At 37.0% G+C, this 20,773-nt stretch overlaps 1 protein-coding gene and 1 long non-coding RNA gene across 3 annotated transcripts in view; one reads left to right on the forward strand and one right to left on the reverse strand.

The window, feature by feature from the left end:
- LOC106504732 (uncharacterized) overlaps positions 1-20,773 on the reverse strand; it is an 832,408-nt gene that overhangs the window by 557,848 nt on the left and 253,787 nt on the right. The gene's annotated exons all lie outside the window — the stretch shown is intronic.
- On the forward strand, positions 10,432-19,627 carry MAD2L1 (mitotic arrest deficient 2 like 1). The gene is made up of 5 exons (XM_003129223.5): positions 10,432-10,600; positions 11,348-11,494; positions 16,190-16,310; positions 18,005-18,108; positions 18,796-19,627. Exons 1-5 carry the CDS (start codon positions 10,528-10,530, stop codon positions 18,966-18,968), a joined length of 618 nt encoding a protein of 205 aa, XP_003129271.1. The 5' UTR covers positions 10,432-10,527; the 3' UTR covers positions 18,969-19,627.

Here is a 20,773-nt window from a genome sequence, read left to right on the forward strand (position 1 = left end):
AATTATTACCTAAGGACTCATTTAGTTATTCTGAGCTAAACATGTACCAGACCCAGGAAAGGTACATGGAAAAGTAGAGAAAAAGCTATCTAAATAATAACTAATAACAATAACATAATAATAAAAATATATTAACAATAAAGCAAAGCTTCACTTGCATTATCTCATGTAATCCTTAGAAAAATTTTTTGCCAATTACTATTGTTACCTCTATTTTACAAATGAAGGAAAAAAATCCTTAGATAATTTTTCCTAAATTGTCCAGAGAGTCTGTCTCTAAAAAGTTTCTATAGCATGCTAACTTGGCATCCCTTTCTTGCACATTTGCATATGAAATCTGCTTCTGATACACTGCTTGGAGATCCCTGCTTCTTTAGACAATTCCATGACATCCACCTCTATGCTTACATAAAAAGCTCTTTTTCTTGTAGATCCAAGTGGAATTTTACCACATAAGAATTTGTTGAAACTCCTAAGAGGATTTTTATTCTATACTTTCAGCAGACCTAAGTGGAAAATGAATTAATGGGGTTTAAAAGTATGGGGCACTCTTCCCCTATAAAGATAATGTGTTTTCCTCAGAGGATTGCTCTGGCAGAAATCAGCAAGAAGAATAATTCAAATTTCTCTACACAGGCATACAAGTCTGCTATCCTAGCTACACTCATTCCATGTCTGCTGAAAAAGGCCAGGCGGGGATAACTACTTTCCCCAACTCCAGGTGGCACATCCTTCAGCCGATAGGGCTTCTCCATGTATTCTCTAAATCAGTGATTTCCAAAGTGGGACATGTACACAAAACAATCAGTGGGGTACAGAAAGAAATTCCCACTTATGCAGACTTTTTAATCTAAGAAAATAAACTAAGCTGCACTAAAATGTAGCAAATGGATTAACACTGACACTTTGACAATCTGCATATTAGAAAGTTACAGATCATGAAAAAATGAAAGTCAACCTTTGCAAATTTACTGGCCTCTTCCTATAGGACTAACAATCCGCACTATGTTGTCCAACAAGAATTTTAAAAAAAATTAACATTCAGAATGTTCTTTCAAAGAAAAAGTGACTTTTTAAAATGAGCAAATATTTTTCAAAAGACAATCATGCTACTGAGAGAGTATGTCTGTGTCAATTTTTTTTTAATGTCATCTGCATGTTGGAAAACTTGGAAACAAATTTTTCTAATCTATTAATATGTCTAAATTACAAAACAGTTCCAAAAGCAATTAAAATATGGAATAAATTAGTTCCAAACTAACAGAAAGGTGTTCTGTTTTCATAGTTTTAAGAAATGGACCAAATATGCAAACCTTTGTTTTTAGACTAATTTGTTAAAATCTAAAATACAACACTTTTTAATTAGCTTGTAAGAATACCTAATTGGCACCAGGAAAATGGGGAATTTAGTAATAACTTTTCAAAATGCTGTGTAATTGCTAAATAAAGGTAAATAAAAATGAATTAAGTCAACAATGCACATTCATCTGGATCTTGAAGTCTTTGTCATGTATCTTTTTAGCTCTGATGGTCAAAAAATAAATAAATAAATAAATAAATAAATAAAACCCTCAAAAAACAAGTAAAAAAAAAAAACAAGTATGAAAATAAGCTGAAGTAACTATCAGGCTTTTAAATCACTCTTCACAAATAATTAAATCAAGATTTTTAAGAATAAGGAAGCATATTAACCACGTAATTCTTAAGATAGTTAATGTATTTAGTGAAAGTAAAATTTATTTTATAGTGATACAAAAAGTATCATTTTCTAAAATACGTATTTCTTTATCTTCCTTAGTTTCTAACATATACATACACACACACTATACCTAATACTGTGAAATGTCTATAATTTAGTGATAAATAAACCTATATTGGGGTCTATTCATTACTTTCTCTGTTATTGATGAGACAATACTGTTTTAAACAAGATCTGTGAGACAGAGAAGAGGAAGGTACATTTACACCTCCAGAGTTCTTTGAACAAACTTCCTTCAAGTTCCGGTCTCCCAGGAGGCACAGGCGAGTGTTTGCGGCATTGAGTAAAAGCCTGCTCTTCCCACATCCTGATCTTTTTCTTAAGGCAGGCAGCCACCCCCAGAACAGGAATACATAATTTCTTAAGTTCCTAAGGTGTTCAACTTCTGTGTTAACAGTAGTATTTTTGGCTGCTCTTGGGAAGTATTATAATTTCTTATTAATAGCAGCTAAAGATAACCCAAATTTTTAAAGAATCTTAATGTAAATTTTCAAAAACAAAAAGAAACCTACTTATTAATAACCTTTTAATTATATGACATGATAGCCACACATTAACTTTAATAAGAAAATTCAGTGAGTAAATTTAAAAATATCTAAACATACAGTCCATTGTTTCTCATACTCGAGTCTGCATGAATACTCTTGGAGATATACTAATTAAATGAAACTTGACCTCAAGTTTTATTTTGATAATAGTGTAACACAGGTTTAAAGAGGTATATTCTGGATCAGCTAAATGACTGTCAAAACAAAACAACAATCTGTTTTGGTGTAAAAAGTTGGCATCTGTATTTACAACCATAGTGGGACTAAGCAATCATAAAAGGACATCATTTAATATTTAGTCCACTTGATTTCCAACATTAAACCAAAAACTCTGAAGCTCAGTAAGCCTTTTTGTTGATAGTTGATGTAAATTATAGTTATGTACATTATTCAAGAATTAAAAACATTGTTATATTCAATTTATATGTGGAAAACTCCAGCACAAATAATACATTTGGTGTGCATGACTGATCTATAATCTGATAAACATGGCTTGACTACTGTATTGTTTGAATGAGCTGTATACACAAGGCAAGTTATAAGAAAACTCTTTCGGTTAAAAAAAAAAAAACCAAGTTTGTCTAAATAGAAAAATATAAACAAATTTAAAGTAAAGTGATTTTTCATGTTTTCACAAAGCTTTTTCTTCCCATAAATGTTTTAGAAAATGGTACTGGCAAATATCTGACAAACACTTTCATGGCTTATTTATTTTGTTTTAGTAAATGTCTCAAAAATATTTTTTGGGAGTTCCCATTGTGTCGCAGTGGTTAACGAATCCGACTAGGAACCATGAGGTTGCGGGTTCGGTCCCTGCCCTTGCTCAGTGGGTTAAGGATCCGGTGTTGCCGTGAGCTGTGGTGTAAGTTGCAGATGCGGCTCGGATCCTGCGTTGCTGTGGCCCCGACGTAGGCCAGGGGCTACAGCTCCGATTAGACCCCTAGCCTGGGAACCTCCATATGCCGCGGGAGCAGCCCAAAGAAATAGCAAAAAGGCTATTTTTTTTTTTTTTTTACTTATTCGAAGAATCTTTTTTTTTTTTTGCTTTTTAGGATCACACTTGCAGCATATGAAGATTCCCAGGCTAGAGGTCCAGTTGGAGCTGTAGCTGTCAGCCTATACTACAGCCACAGCAATGCCAGATCCAAGCTGTGTCTGTGACCTACACCACAGCTCACAGCAATGCCAGATCTTTAACCCACTAAGCAAGGCCAGGGATCAAACCCACATCCTCATGGATACTAGTCAGATTTGTTTCCACTGAGCTACAAAGGGAACTCCTCAAATAACATCTTTTTGTTTGTTTGTTTTTTGGGGTTTTTTTTGTTTTTTGTCTTTTTTTGCTATTTCTTGGGCCACTCCCACAGCATATGGAGATTCCCAGGCTAGGGGTCCAGTCGGAGCTGTAGACATCGGCCTACACCAGAGCCACAGCAACGCGGGATCCGAGCTGCGTCTGCAACCTACACCACAGCTCACGGCAACACCGGATCCTTAACCCACTGAGCAAGGGCAGGGACCAAACCCGCAACCTCATGGTTCCTAGTCGGATTCGTTAACCACTGTGCCATGACGGGAACTCCTCAAATAACATCTTAATTTTGTTCTTAGTTGGTAGATTTAGCAGAACTAATTCACCTAGATTTACATATTACGCAAAAATAAAAATGACCCTATATACAAAAGACTCAGAACAATTATAAAGTAATTTAATACATTATATCTGTTTTTATTAATTTAATTGCAACCATGGTTTCTAATTCTTCACAGAGGCTTTGAGTTGCTAGTTTCCTTATCAGAAACTATTGAGTTATTTTGAATGTCAACTATATTTTAAAATATACTCTACTGTCAAATCCAATGGATTGCAGTACCCATTCTACATATATATATCACACACACACACACACACACACACACATATATATTCCATCAGTCTCTAGGGATTAAATATGAGTAACAGTATCTCCTACCTTTTCAAATTATGCCTTTTGGTACCTAATCATGGTTGAGCTATGAAAGACTTCTTGGTGACCTTGTATCACTTGTCATAACAGAATTATAAAAAAATTCTGCTGTGGTGCAGTAAGTTAAGAATCCAACTGCAGTGGCTCAGGTCACTATGGAGGCATGGTTTCAATCCCTGGCCCAGCACAGTGGTTAAAGGATCCAGTGTTGCTCTAGCTATGGAGCATGTCACAGCTGCAGCTGGGATTCAGTCCCTGGTCTGGGAACCTCCATATACCACGGTGTGGCTATTAAAAACAAACAAACAAACAAACAAAACCCATAGTAATGCTTTCTGATAAGAACAGCTCATATTTTTCATTATAAGAACTTATAGAATTATTAATATGTTTACAGTAATTTTTGTTCTTTTTACTAAAAATAAAAATTAAATATCCTATATATGCAACTGGATCATTAAAATTATGAATTATGCAAGTATGGAGATATATTTTTTAATTTTGTTAAGTCATTGCTTATTATGTCATGATTCAAATTTGTTTTACCCTTTTGAACACAGATTGTTGGTCCTAACAATCAAAGCCTCCTTAGAATGAAAGTATTTGGGTAAAATAGATCTTTAGGAGATTTACATTATGTAATTTAATTGTTAAGCTTATGAAAAATGTAAAAATTCATTAGATCTACAAAATAAACCTTAAGAAATCAGAGTAGAAAATTTCTAACTTTAATTCTTGCTCCTCACATCAAATGAGTAATGATCTGTATAAGAAACAAAAAGTATGAAAGCATCTTTTCTTTTAAAGAAAATTCCCCACACTGACATAAATATATATGTGCATAGGAATTTTTAAATCTAAATTTAGTAGAAGACTGTCTTATTAAAATTATCTTAAAGATAAGAATCCCTGTCTTACCCATTTTAAAACAAAATGCACTATTTCAAGCTATTGGACTCAAGAATAAAATAACACCTGGCAATTTGAAGGAAACTGTCATAAGTCTCTCATAATAATGATTCAACTATCAAAAATACTTTATCTTTCCATATAAAAATATGTAGATTAAATGCAACTATAAATGTTTTGCAGCATGTGTGTATCCATACACACTAAATGTTTAAACGAAGGATACCAGTTCTGTAATACATTATGATAAAACATTTCATTTTGATGTATTCCACATATACAAATACCTTAGAAATCACTAAATTCTTTTTTTTCCGCATTTCACTTTGAATTAAAGCACATATACATGGACTGAATTTTTAAAAGGTATTATTTCACATGAAAAGACTGCCATCTTGTGGCAGTTGAAACCATCTGTGTACCGGCATAAAATTTATTATGAATTGTAACTGCCACTTTCTTGACAAGTATACAGATTATTGAATACTCTTGGTCTAAAAATCAGTTAATATTTTAAAAATAGCATTTTCCAGTATGTATTCAAATAAAAATAATTTTATTTATTTATTTATGTAGTCTTTTTAGGGCTGCACCCGCAGCATATGGAGGTTCCCAGGCTAGGGGTCTAATCGGTGCTGCTGCTACCAGCCTACGCCAGAGCCACAGCAAGGCCAGATCTGAGCCGCGTCTGCAACCTACCTAGGCGGATTTGTTTCTGCTGCGCCACAATGGGAACTCCCCAAACAGAAATAATTTTAAAAGAAACTAAGTTAGGAACAGTTCTTACTGACCAGATACTGAATCAGAATATATAGCCACTCTGCACCTCAGTTTCCTCACCTATACGACTGCCCAACTAAGTTATTAAGTTACTTTCTGCTTGGAGGTCCGGTCTTGGCCCATCGGAAATGAATCCGACTAGGAACAATGAGGTTGCAAGGTTCAATCCCTGGCCTCGCTCAGTGGGTTAAGGATCCGGTGTTGTCATGAGCTGTGGTTTAGGTCACAGACGCGGCTCAGTTTTGGTGTTGCTGTGGCTCTGGCATAGGCCAGCAGCAACAGCTCTGATTGGACTCCTAGCCTGGGAACTTTCATATGCTGCAAGTGCGGCCCTAAAAAGACAAAAAAAAAAAAAAAAAAAATTACTTTTTGCTTAGAATTCCATTTGATTTTAGCTTAGGAAAATTTCTGATTTTAGCATCCTAGTATGGAATACAGGCCTGTTTATGACATACATTTTCATAGTTATCACTCTTATTAATACTAGTTTATGTACTCTGCTTGAATTTTCTTCAGAAGTAAATCTTAATTTTTACTTCTCCCTATTCAAATAACCTTCCACTAAACAATACACATTGGAAAGACTTCACTAAATTGTGAATAAAAGTAAACTCTAGTAATGAAAACAATTTTTTAAAAAACTTTCCATGAAGATAAGGGTGCATGCTTTAGATAAGAAGGCGTCAATAGCAAACCAAGCACCCAAAAGTTAATGGGAAAGAATTCTCTCTAAAGCTTTTAGAATCGTTAATGTTATAGTGATAAATAAGAAACAGAATAAGCTCAGACTTGAGCAGCTCTTCCTAACATCCTCATAGCTTTAACCAACACTACCATATACTGTTGACTTGCCACCTTGGATTCTGGACCACCATTTCATTCTTCTTCCATATCAGTCAAAACTCATTTTTTTTTTTTTTTCAGAATGTCTTGCTCCAATGCATACCTTCTTATTTAAACTCTGACATCCATCTAGTCCAGGAATTCAACCTCTAGGCCTGCATTAGTAAAATCGCCATTGTAGTTTACTGCTTTTTAAAGAGTGATTTAAGAACTTGCATTAGAATCACTTGGGATGCTGGTTAAAATATGTCATCTCCTACATTTATGTATAGGTGCAATCATCTCTATTATGTCTGCCATTATAGTCTTAGAGTCTTGTGTAAGCACTTTCATATTGATGTACACACTATTTTATGTTTTGTTTTAAAATGTCTAATTTATATTAGGATATTTTTTTAAAATGCCATCTCCTACACCTCACAAATTACTGTCCAATAGAAATATAACACAAGTAACACACGTAATTTTTTTTTTTTTTTGCTTTTTAGGGTTGCCCATGTGGCACTGGGAAGTTCCCAGGCTAGGGATCGAATTGGAGCTGTAAGTGCCAGCCTACACCAGAGCCAGAGCAACACGGGGCCACATCTGTGACCTACACCACAGCTCAGAGCAACACTGGATCCTTAACCCACTGAGTGAGGCCAGGGATTGAACCCACATCCTCATGGATCCTAGTCAGGATTGTTAACCACTGAGCCATAAAGAGAACTCCACATATGTAATTTTAAATGTTATTGTAGATCAAAAAGCTAAAAATAAATGTGAAATTATTTCAATACTTTTACTTAATCCAATGCATGTAAAATATCATCTTAATATATAATCAATTAAAAACATGTGAATATACTTCACAATCTCTTTTTATACTAAGTCTTCAAAATCTCGTACTTTATATTTGAAGCATATCTCAGTTCAGACCAGTATATTTCAAGTGCCTAAGAGTAACATACAGCTAGCGGCCATGGTACTAAACTGAGACAGCCTTAAGGAAGGAGGAATAGCAGCCAGGAATCTACATAGATGGCAAAATAACAAAGTCATTCTTTGACATGCTCAAGTTTAAGAACCACCACTCTAGATGGCTCTGTGCGCAATCCATTCTACAAACATTACTGAATTACACTTGAAAAAAACGCCCTTGAAATCACATCAATTCTAAGAATTTAGAAATCCTTGGTAGTTCAATCAACTCAAGAGTTGTAGTCAAAACTCCTTAAAAGTGCCCTCACCTCATCCACCCAACCTGCTCTCCTACTGGAAAATATTTTGGGTCCTCCCATGAAGCTTTCTTAGCAAATATCCAAATATTCATTCAACAAATATTTGTGGAGCACCCACTAAATGTCATCATGAATCCTCTGCCAAAACAGAAGATACAAAACAAATCTTTAAATAATGACAACATAATTGTTCTCACTGTAATAATGAAAAGGTATGCTCTGATATGGCATTATGAGATGGTAATGTATTAGAGCAGAACCTTATAATCTGAGGAGTAAATGAAACTGTATTTAATACAGTAAATTTAAGTTTTTAAAAACATAATCAGAAATTTGAACAGATATTACAAAACTTCTGCATAGAGACAGCACACTAGGAAAAGTCAAGTTGGGGAAGTTACTAAAGGAGTAAGAAGATTAGGATAGTAACCTGGGGCTGCCCAGATAGACAGAAGCCAGATAAGATTAAATTTGTGAGCCTTTGACTTTTTTTTTAAGTATGCATATTTAAACAAAACTAGATTACAAACTTCTCAAAAACTACAGACCATGCTTTCTAAGTCTTAATTATTTCTTATACTGTCTCAAAGAACACAAAGAAAGTATTAAATACTTTCTCTATATTGGAAATCTCATACTTGGGCAGCTTCTAGAACCTCCAAAATTATACTAAAGATTATTTGCATCTTCAGATAACTTAAAAACTGTATTATTATGAAACAAAAAGAAGTCTTTCATGAAGTGTTAAGTTGTAAATTCCTTAGAAAGAGAGGCAATTTCTACATGGAGTAAGGTGGGCATCAAGCTCTATCAGCCAGAAGCCAAAATCCTGGTGGAAGGAATGAAAAGACGGTGATTTATAAACACACACACATTTGTACCACAGAAACTAAAGGATGTAAGGAAAATTTTATTGGATCAAATCAACTTATTACATATTATACCTGTTTCAGTCTTTAAACTGATCAAGTTTTGATATATAACACTGAATAGGCAGAGTTCTAAGGCCGTCCTCAAAATTTGTGGCCTCCAGGGAGCCTATCCTATAGAATCCCTCCACTTTAGTGTGGCCAGAGTAGTGATTATTAGGAGTTATCACTTTGAGGATTAGGTTCATCAAAGAGGAAATTATCTGACTGGGTCTGACCTAATCACTTGAGCCTTTAAAAGGGACCTCCCAGAAGTCAGAGACTGGAAGCCTGAGATTTATGGAAGGGCTACCTGGCAAAAGCACAAGACTGGCCTCTGCCCACAGCTGGCAAGCCAGTGAGAACATCAGTCCAAGAACAAGGATATTAAGTCTACCAAGAACCAAGGGCCTCAGAAGAGGACCCCTGATTTTAGGTAAGATCCCACTTGCAGACAAATGCCCTTATTTCAAACTTGTGAAGACTACAGTAGAGAACTCACCTATGCCATGCCATGCTCCTGACTGAAGGACTGATAATAAATGGGTGTTGTTTTAAGCCACTCATTTGTGGTAATTTATTATGCAGCAATAGAAAACTAATACACTCAGGCATTTTTTCATACAATTAAATAACATTATGTAAGGTGGTTAAGTTTTTCAGATTTCATTTTACATTTTTTCTACCCACTTTAAGAATAAACTTGTTTCAAAACAACTGACATGCACATTAGTTGCGCGCTATCTCTTTAGTACTTCTCATCCTAACAATAAAATTCAAAATTCACGTTAAAGTTCTTCAGTGTTGAAAGGCCTTTTTGGTGAAGTGACCTTACTCCTGACCAGTCGCCGAAGGATGGCGGGGTGCAGAGTGCAAGCTGGACCATCAGAGACAGCCTCAGGCTGCCCCCAGACTGAGCCTAGCAGAGGGTCGGGCTGAGGAGTAGACGTGAGCTGAGCCCAGAACAGACAAGGGAAAGAAGAATGGACGCAGTTCATCCCTTTAATACCTAAACCAATTTCTCAGGAAAAGCCGCGCGCCCACACAGTAATCAGGGTCTCTAATAAAACCGTGTCTGGTGCGCACGCAGTAGCTTTAGAAACTCCCAAAGCATCTGAGGAGTTCCGCCCGCCCACTAAGAATCACTGGGGCTACTTAAGGTACGGCTAGCAGACAGATCGGAGCATTTTCAAAATATCTTTCAAACTCAGGAGTTGTGCTCCTTACCCCTTCTGCCTGAAGACTCAAGGCGCGGCTACTAAAACCGCGATCTACCGTCTTTGCCGCAAGCCCCCAGCTAGCCAATCAACAACCGCAGGAGTTCCACAAGGAACCCACCGCGACGCAACGACTCAACAGCGTGAGCACGTCCACCCACTGCGCAGGCGCGAAGAGCAGCTACGGGAGGAAGGAGAAAACAAGCCAGATCCCGTGGTGTAAGGGCGGGGCCTAAAGGCTCGTTGCGCCTGCGCGAAAGAGTCGACGGCGTCCTGCGTCGTTACTTTTGAAACCGGTGGCGGGGAACTACTCTGGAAGTCACTGGTGAGGCTGGTTGCCGCGTGAAAGCGCATCTCTTCATCCGTGGGCCTGGCCATGGCGCTGCAGCTCTCCCGGGAGCAAGGCATTACCCTACGCGGGAGCGCCGAAATCGTGGCGGAGTTCTTCTGTAAGTCCTTCTCGCGCAGGCCGGAGAGCGGGGAGAACTGTGCCCAGGCCGCCAAGTAGGCCCGCGGCTCGGTACGGTGGCGGGGAGAACCCATTGGGTCAGAGCGGACGCGAATCCGAGCCCTCTCAGTCTCAGCGTCCTGCCAGGCAGGAGGGATCTAGAAGAAGCGGATGCAGATGCCTCTTCCGGACGCGTTGCTAATGGTGGAGGAGGCGGCCTAGGTTCTGCTGAGGCCTGCCTGGCGATATAACCGCTTAGCCGGGAGCAAACCCCATACCCACCCGAGGTGAATCAGGGATTGACGGTAATGGGCTAGACTTGGGGAGGCGTTCTTCTGATAGTTGCACCTTCTGATAGAACCTGGCAGGACTTGTGAGAAGAAAAGGAGGAAAAAAAGGAGAGGCTTGCCTGGGCGTTGGACGACTCAGTTGCTTCTTTTGACATCCTCTAACCATAAAGTCTGAATTTAGAATTGTTTTACAATGAAATGAAATTTGGCACTGGTAGATAAATGCAGTTTGCCATGTTTCTTTTATTGCCACTTAAATGCAGATACCACTTTTTTGTTTAGAAGCAAAATTTTAAAGCTTTTTAATTTCACTTTGTACCTTTGAGCAAAACACAAACGCGTGTTTAAACATTTACAGCTTTACACCATTAATGAAACCATAGCCACATGACTAAATATGTTTTTATTTCTCAGAATTACAAAATGAAAATGACTTTTAACATTTCTTTTGTTTTCAGCATTTGGCATCAACAGCATTTTATATCAGCGTGGCATATATCCATCTGAAACCTTTACTCGAGTACAGAAATACGGACTTACCTTGCTTGTAACTACTGACCCTGAGCTCATAAAATACCTAAATAATGTGGTGGAACAACTAAAAGGTATTTCATTGTTGGAAACAGTTTTGAGTTTTGCCAGCATTCTAGGATCCATTTTCTAGCAGCTTGCTGGTCATTTTTCATCTGTATACCTGGTGGTGTAAAACACACTACCATCTCAAATATAGTGAAATAACTGGGAGGAAGAAAATAAATCAAAAAGAAGTCCCACCTTTACCCCATTTTGAGTGGGCTGAATATTTTCATGTTAGGAACGTGATACGGCGTAATGAAACAATTCCCATCAACTCCTTTAGAAATGAGTGTTGCAGTTTATGTGACCAAATGGAACATGTTGGAATTTTACATAATTATATTGGTGTTCATTATCTGAGAAAAATCCACTATATATATATGTATTTGTAGCTGCATGGAGTCTAAAGCCATCATTAAGATGAAGGAAACAAAACTGAATTCAACCTGGGGACTAAACTTTAAAAAGAACAACTACCAAATAACAGAGCACCATTAGAATTTTCTTACTTTTCACCTGTTTCCATTGTCTTGTCTTAAATCCTACATGTGAGTCTGAATACTTATTTTTTCCTTTTAGCTCAAGAAGTGTCAGTATTGTTTAATTAATACTTGTTCTCCATCTATTCCTCTTCTTTCTTCTAAAATTTCTAGTTTCTCTTTCATGTTTGTCTCCACCTAGGGTTCTCATTTCTAATTTTTCTGTGTTGTAGGATATTTTTCCATATCCACACATTGATCTTCCAAAGTTCTAAAAAACACTACAGCCCTCATCTTTATTTTTTTTTAAGTTTTTACTAAGGTATAGTTGATTTACAATGTTGTGATAATTTCTGCTGTACAACACAATGATTCAGTTATACATGTATACACATGCATTCTTTTTCAGATTCCTTTCCCATGTAGCCCATCACAGACTGTTTGGTGGAGTTCCCTGTGCTATACAGCAGGTCCCTATTGGGCAAGCATTCCATATACCTCAGTGTGCATATGCCAATCCCAAATCAATCCCCCACCCCATCCCTCTTCCTCCACTTCTCCCCTTTGGTTACCATAAGTTTTTCAAAGTCTCTGTTCTGCAAATAACTTCATTTGTATCCTTTTTTTTTTTTTTTTTTTTTAAGATTCCACATTAAGTGCTATCATGTTTGTCTTTCACTAACTTCACTTAGTATGATAATCTCTAGGTCCATCCATGTTGCTGCAAATGGCATTATTTCATTCTTTTTTATGGCTGAGTAATATTCCATTGTATATATGTACCACATCTTCTTTATCCATTCCTCTGTCAGTGGACATTTATGTTGCTTCCATGTTTTTAATTTTAAATGAATCTTTTTTGTTTCAAGCAGCTTGATTTTTTTAATTCAATGAATTTTATTACATTTATAGTTGTACAACAATCATCACAACCCAATTTTACAGCATTTCCATCCCAAACCCCCAGCCCATCCCCCAACCCCCAACGTGTCTTCTTCGAAACCGTCTAAGTTTTTGAAAGTCTGAGTCAGTATCTCTTCCGCAAAGAAGTTCACTGTATCCTTTTTTTAGATTCCCCATATAAGTGATAGCATATGACATTGGTGTCTCACTGTCTTACAAACTTCACCCAGTATGATAGTTTCTAGGTCCATCCATGTTGCTGCAAATGCCATTATTTTTTTTTATGGCTGAGGAATATTCCAGTATATGTATGTACCATGTCTTCTTTATCCACTCCTCTGCCGGTAGACATTTAGGTGCTTCCATGTTGTTTTTAATTTTAAAATTAATAAATCTTTTTTTGTTTCAAGTAGTTTCAGGGCTAAATCTCCCATAATCATTCATAGGGCTGCAAATTATTTGGCATGGAACCTCTAGGCAACTATGAATCTATATCTTCACCTTAATTTGGTGGAAAAGCAAGCCTTGTTTAGCAAGCCATGTCTAAGTTACTGGTTTTTTGGGTTGTCTCCTTTGAGACCAATGACATTTCACCTCAGATGTATCTAAGGTGATACTATCTAACTTCCTATTTAACTTCTCCCTTTTATTTCAGTTAAAATGGAGGAATTGCACTTTACAAGCAAATTGTTCAGTCTTATTTTAAATCCACTCCTCTAGCCTTTTTAGGAACTTTACCCTATTTCCTCTGTCTTACAGTGTTGACTTCGTTGTTTTGATTTTGATTATTCCACTTGGTTTTATCTCGCTTCATTTTTTTTCCCTCTGTGGTTTTTTTTTTTTTTTTTTTTTTTCCCTGCTCTTTTGGGCCACACCTGCAGCATGTGGAAGTTCCCAAGCTAGAGGCTGAATCAGAGCTGCATCTGCTGGCCTACGTCACAGCCATAGCAATGAGGGATCTCAGCCATGTCTGTGACCTGCACCACAGCTCACAACAATATCAGATCCTTAACCTGCTGAGCAAGGCCAGGGATCAAACCCACATTCTCAGGGATACTAGTTGGGTTCATAACTCACTGAGCCACAATGGGAACTCCATCTCCATGTTTATGAGAAAAAAAAATTACCTCATATCTTCAAATTACCCCCTAGTCTCCTTTCAGAACTAAGCTGAAAAAAATTGTTCATAGGGAGTTCCCGTCGTGGCACAGTGGTTAACGACTCCGACTAGGAACCATGAGGTTGCGGGTTCGATCCTGCCCTTGCTCAGTGGGTTAACGCTCCGGCATTGCCGTGAGCTATGGTGTAGGTTGCAGACTCGGCTGGGATCCTGCGTTGCTGTGGCTCTGGTGTAGGGCGGAGGATACAGCTCCAATTAGACCCCTAGCCTGGGAACTTCCATATGCCGCAGGGGCAGCCCAAGAAATAGCAAAAAGACAAAAAAAAAAAAAATTGTTCATATATGCCAGGGGTAAGCAAGGCTGACAGGCCAAATCCAGCAAGTAGCTTAATTTTTTACTGTCTTCAAACTAAGAATACTTTACATTTTTAAAAAGTTATTTTTTTTTAAAGACTATGCACTAGTCTAAATCATTTTCTATCTTTAAAAAAAAAAGACGAGGGAAACTTTTAATCAGGAAAACTGCTCATTTCCTAAATATACTTTCCTAATTTTTAAGATTCATTCAGGACTCAATATGAGGCCTCTTGCTATAATCTCTCTCTAGTTAATCTCATATGTGTATAGTTTCAGTAACAGCCTTTGTATAGTTGACTAATAAACTTAGATCTAAGTGAAACCTCTCTAAACTCTGGGCTCATAGGTTTATTGGCTCCACTGATAATCTTTATGTGGTTACCCCAGAGATATTTCAAACTGCATATTAAAAACTAAATTCAGGATCATCTCCATTTCTCTTTTCTTTCCTCTCAGTGAATGGATCAACCATCCAATTAGTGATATAAATCAAAAACTTGGGTGGTATTCCTAATTTCATTCCTCTTCTTTACTTTGAGGCAATCCTATAAATTTTAACAATGAAGTCTCTTCAATCTGGCTGCTGCTTCACCTCTACCAGTTTATCCTCCTACAAGCCTTTATTACCTCTTGCTTGAATTGATAATTAGTGTCCCTAGATCCCCTATTTACCTCCATTTCACATCCCACATCACATCCAGAATGACAGTTTTGAGACAGAAGTGTCATTACCTCACAGCCTATTTCAAACATGGTAACAACCCCCCTAGTTGTTAAAGTATAATTTCTTTAATTTGGCCCACATGGTTTTGCATGGTCTGGTCCTTATTTATCTTGCCAAACTTGATTTGTTCATCCCCTCCCCCCTTTTTTTCCCTTTTGGCCATCCCACAGCATATGGAGTTCCTGGGCCAGGGATCAGATTAGAGCCGAAGTTGTGACCTAAGCCACAGCTGCTGCAACATCAGTTGCTTATTAACCCACTGTGCCAGGCAGGGGAGATAGGATCATATCTGTGTCCTACACCACCAGTCCTGCTGCCAATCTCAAGGTGCTACAGCAGGAACTCCTTATTCTCCCTTTCTTAACTGCAGTTATACTGGCCTTCTTTCACCCTCTGATCCGATGCTCTTCCCTTTTAGTCTTTAAGACCTATACCTCTTCCCTAGCCTTTTGCATATGTAATGTTGATTCTCAGAACTGAATTCAAACTCTCCTGAGTCTCATTTTCCTCTTTTTTTTTTTTTTTTTTTTTGGTCTTTTTAGGGCCGCACCTGCAGCATATGTAGGTTCCCAGGCTGGGGTTAAATCGGAGCTGTTGCTGCCAGCCTACTCCCGAGCCATAGCAATGCCAGATCCAAGCCGTGTCTACAACCTACCTGACAGCTCATGGCAATGCTGGCTCCTTAACCCACTGAGCGAAACCAGGGATCAAACCCGCAACTTCATGGTTCCTAGTCAGATTCATTTCTGCTATGCCACAATGGGAACTCCCACATTTTCCTATTTTATGCTTTCATTGTACCATATATTGCATCTTCATAGCAGTTAATCTAATCATTATGCCTATAAATGTGAAATGATTAGACTAATGCCACTGCCTACCCTCTTCCCTTGGATTAGGATGAAAGCACTGGACATTCATTGCGCTATCCACCAGTGCTATACATCAGTTCTGTACCTGGCACAAATACTGAGCATTTGAAAACAAGAGCTAGTTACTGATGGAGCAAGTTTTCTGTACAATTTGGAGGAGATCCAAAGTAGCAGTGGTAGAAATTTGCTGAGGATAGGAAGTGGAACCTCAGAAGAGGGTTGCTTTGTAATGCTGTAAACTAAAAAATATGCCTTGTTATGTATTGCAGAGTGGTTATACAAGTGTTCAGTTCAGAAACTGGTGGTAGTCATCTCAAATATTGAAAGTGGTGAGGTCCTTGAAAGATGGCAGTTTGATATTGAGTGTGACAAGACTGCAAAAGATGACAGGTAAGTAGAAATTAAATTATTTCCACTTTCATATGTTTTAAAATTTGTTTTCTTCACGAAATGAGTTCTAATTATATTGAAGAAGTTTCATATAAGGTATAGGGTTTTCTAGGATGTTTCTCCTGTATAAAAGAATTGTACTCATTTAGCATATTGTTGACTTACACAGATAATTAATGTACTTTTAGTCTAAATTGGTGATCAAACTTTAGTATTTATAGTGGTATATGCAAAAACTACATTTGATATACTAGGTGGCCTGTTTATTGAATTGTTTAAAGATAACTTTTAACCATAAGGGATTATCCTAGACTCACCCAGTTTAAGTTGCAGTTCTACTATATTTCATTTAATGCCACAAGTTTCATAAGATCCTTCATTAACTTGGAAGTTTCTAGACCACCTAAATGGGAAAAGCCCATCATTATATGCTAATGTCTAGCATTGTCCTAATCAAGCTTACCTGCAAATTCAGAACCATTTCTTTTTTGGTCTTTTTAGGGCCACGCCCATGGCATATGGAGGTTCCCATGCTAGGCGTCAAATTGGAGCTGTAGCTGCTGGCCACAGCCACAGTCATGTCAGATCCAAGCCATGTCTACAACCTACACCACAGCTCAAGGCAACACCAGATCCTTAACCCACTGATCGAGGCCAGGGATTCAACCTGCTTTCTCACAGATGCTAGTCAGATTCATTTCTGCTGAGCTACGACAGGAACTTGAGAACCATTTCTCATAATGAAATGTAGTTTGCTTCTGAAGGCTTTGGTCTATTTTAGGAAATTTTTAGCTTATAAAAATAATTTGGGAGTCCCCATCGTGGCACAGTGGAAACAAATCCAACTAGAAACCATGAGGTTGTGGGTTCAATCCCTGGCCTCACTCAGTGGGTTAAGGATCCAGTGTTGCCATGAGCTGTGGTGTAGGTAGCAGATTCGGCTCAGATCTGGCATTGCTGTGGCTGTGGTGTAGGCCAGCAGCTGTAGCTCTGATTAGACTCACAGCCTGGGAACCTCCATATGCCACGGATGGGCCCTAAAAAGCAATAAATAAATAAAAATAATTTGGTGTATAATTTGATATCTTATTTGAGGTAATAGTTAGACATTTAGGCATAACTAAAAATACCAATTAAACATTTTAGACAGCACTGTTATTTTTATTTTTTAAGAGGGCTAAAGTTTCTCTAACTTGAAGCACCTGGCAAATTTTCTGCTTATTTGATAGAAAATGACCTGATACAGGAATTCCCATTGTGGTTCAGTGGGTTAAGAATCCAGCTAATATCCAAGAGGGTGTGGGTTCAACCCCTGGGCTTTCTCAGTGGGTTAAGGACCTGGTATTACCATGAGCTGTGGTGTAGATCACAGACACGGCTTGGACCAGCTTGGATCTCACATTGCCATGGCTGTGGCATAGGCCGGCAGTTGCAGCTCTGATTCTGCCCCTTGCCTGGGCAGGTATGGCCCTAAAAAGAAAAAAAAAAAATGACCTGATACTAAAACCAACCATAAAAAATAACCAGAAAGATAAATGAAATAATAAAAATATCTATTATGCCTGTTGTGGTATAGGTCTTGTTTTTAAGAAACTCCTTTTTAATATATTACTTATTTGATTTTGGAAGCATTTAATAACATAAGTAACTCATTACAACTTCACATAAATTAATTGATTTGGTTTCTTTGATAGTGCACCCAGAGAAAAATCTCAGAAAGCCATCCAAGATGAAATCCGGTCAGTGATTAGACAGATCACAGCTACAGTGACATTTCTGCCACTGCTGGAAGTCTCTTGTAAGTACTATACAACTTCACATTGACTTAAATTTGTTGGGGAAAAGACTGAGCTACTATTTTAAGAAGTATCCCTTTGTTAAGTTTTTTCTTAATGATCAATATCTTATAATAAAAATGAAAAAAGCATTATAAAGCAAAAGTAATGTTATATGCATTCTAAAAAATTTGGAAATGCTAAAAAGGAAAAGAATGAAAGTATTCCACAGTACTCATTCTTGAATGTTTTGATGAAATTCCTTTCATTATCTTAATTTTTTTACATATGTATTTAAGACTATAGCTATCATTATGTCTTGCTTTTCTATCTTTGTCACTCCTTCAATCATCAGATACTTCCTTATACACACTATATACCAGACACTGTTTTAGGTACTTGGATACATCAGTCACAGAACCAAGATGTCAGCTTCCCTGTAGATTATATTCATGCCATCTTGTGTGTATTTTTGATGGTTTTCTTTTTAAAGAAAAAAAAATTGAATTTTTCATAAGATAAAGTGAAAAAAGTACAGTATTTTCAGTACTATAGTAAATTTCCATTGAGGAAAAGCAATTAACTAGTTATTAGAGAGCAGGCTAAACTCTCTTTTATAATACTGTGGGTGGTTCAAAATGTGAGCGAGAGGGAGAGGGTAGTTTTCCTTTGGAAAAGAATTTACTCGATTAATTTTATTTCCAATTTAGGTTCGTTTGATCTCCTGATTTATACAGACAAAGATTTGGTTGTACCTGAAAAATGGGAAGAATCGGGACCACAGTTCATAACCAATTCTGAGGAAGTTCGTCTTCGTTCATTTACTACTACAATTCACAAAGTAAATAGCATGGTAGCCTACAAAATTCCTGTCAATGACTGAGGATGAGAAGAGGACAGTAATGTACCTGTGATTCTCAAATGTGGTTTTCCTGAAACCAAATCAACTACAGTTGATGTTTTATTTCATTGGTTAATATTTAGATGGGGAAAACTTAACATTATACTTTAATGAATCTGTGCATAGTTGTCCCATTTTTTGGTGCCTGTTTGCCTTTCCATAGGGCTGGTGTAAATTATTGCACATTGTTCCAAAGAGAACTAGCAGATTACATCAACATTGTAATGTCAGTTCCTTTGAAGGTGGTAACTGTAGGTGGAAAAATTTTTGCTATGAAGCTTAATATCTTTCTAAGTCAGTCCTTTTTGTCAAGTAGCTTGGCTCAGAATATGGAGAAATATTTAAATATAAAATAGAGCAAAAGAAATCTTTGTTTAGATCCTGAAGTGACTAATGATAGTCTGTAAGTACTGAAATACTGCTCCTATTAGGTTCTTTTGCCATTTATTTCATTTGTATAGTTTCCATATTGAAAATTTTTCCAATTGATTTTAATTTATGTAACATGAACCTGTGAAGCTGTTGATGTTTCTACTGTTTAAATTGCTATGATACAGAACTCTTAAAAATGCCTTTTTATGTTTCATAAAAATCAAGCTTTAAATGACAGTGATAAAATAAAGTTAAATGTATGTTTTAAATTTGCCTTAAAATATTTGTATATAAGTGTGGTATAGATAGTTAAATAGTTGCAATGGATTCAGTGCTGCATATTATTTTTTTATTTTTAAAATTTTTATTATAGTTGACTTACAATGTTGTCAATTTCTGCTATACAGCAAAGTGACCCAGTTATACATATATATATATTTTTTCTCATATTATCATCCATCATGTTCCATCACAAGTGATTAGATATAGTTCCATGTGCTGTACAGTAGGACTTATCCACCCAAAGGCAATAGTTTGTGTCTACTAAACCCAAACTCTTAGTTCATCCCACTCCCTCCTCTACCCTTTGGCTACCACAAGTTTGTTCTCCATATCCATGAGTTTGTTTCTTTTCTGTAGGTTCATTTGTGCCATATATTAGATTCTACATATAGTGATATCATATGGTATCTGTCTCTCTCTCTCTTTCTTAGTTCACTTAGTATGAGAATCTTTAGTTCCATCCATGTTGCTGCAAATGGCATTATTTTGTTCCTTTTTATGGGTGAGTAGTATTCCACTGTGTATATGTACCACATCTTAATCCATTTATCTGTCTAGTGGACATTTAGGTTGTTTCCATGTGTTGGATGTTATAAATAGTGCTGCAGTGAATGAAAATTTTGTCCAGATATATGCCCAGGAGTGGGATTTCTGGATCATATGGTAGTTCTATATTTAGTTTTCTGAGGTACCTGTTTTCCATAGTGTTTGCACCAATTTACTTTCCCACCAAGAGTGTAGGAGGGTTCCCTTTTCTTCATACCCTCTCCAGCATTTCTTATTTGTAGTCTTAGTAATGACAGCCATTCTGACAGATGTGAAGTAGTACTTCATTATAGTTTTGATTTGCATTTCTCTGATAATTAAGTGATGTTAAGCATTTTTTCATGTGCCTGTTGGCCATCCATGTCTTTGGAGAAATGTCTGTTTAGGTCTTCTGCCCATTTTTCAATTGAGTTTTGGTTTTTTTGCTGTTGAGTTGTTTGTATATTTTAGAGATTAAGCCCTTGTGTATTGCATCTTTTGTAACGATTTTCTCCCATTCTGTAGGTTTTTTTCTTTTTTTTTTTTTTAAATGGTTCTTTGCTGTGCAAAAACTTGTGAGTTTGATTAGGTCCCATTGGTTTATTTTT

Source organism: Sus scrofa, chromosome 8 (genome assembly GCF_054392235.1).
Source record: "Sus scrofa isolate SSC_HxYL_T2T_F1_AM1 chromosome 8, Sscrofa_HxYL_maternal_Yorkshire_Landrace_v2.0, whole genome shotgun sequence".
Classification (NCBI taxonomy): Eukaryota; Metazoa; Chordata; class Mammalia; order Artiodactyla; family Suidae; genus Sus; species Sus scrofa.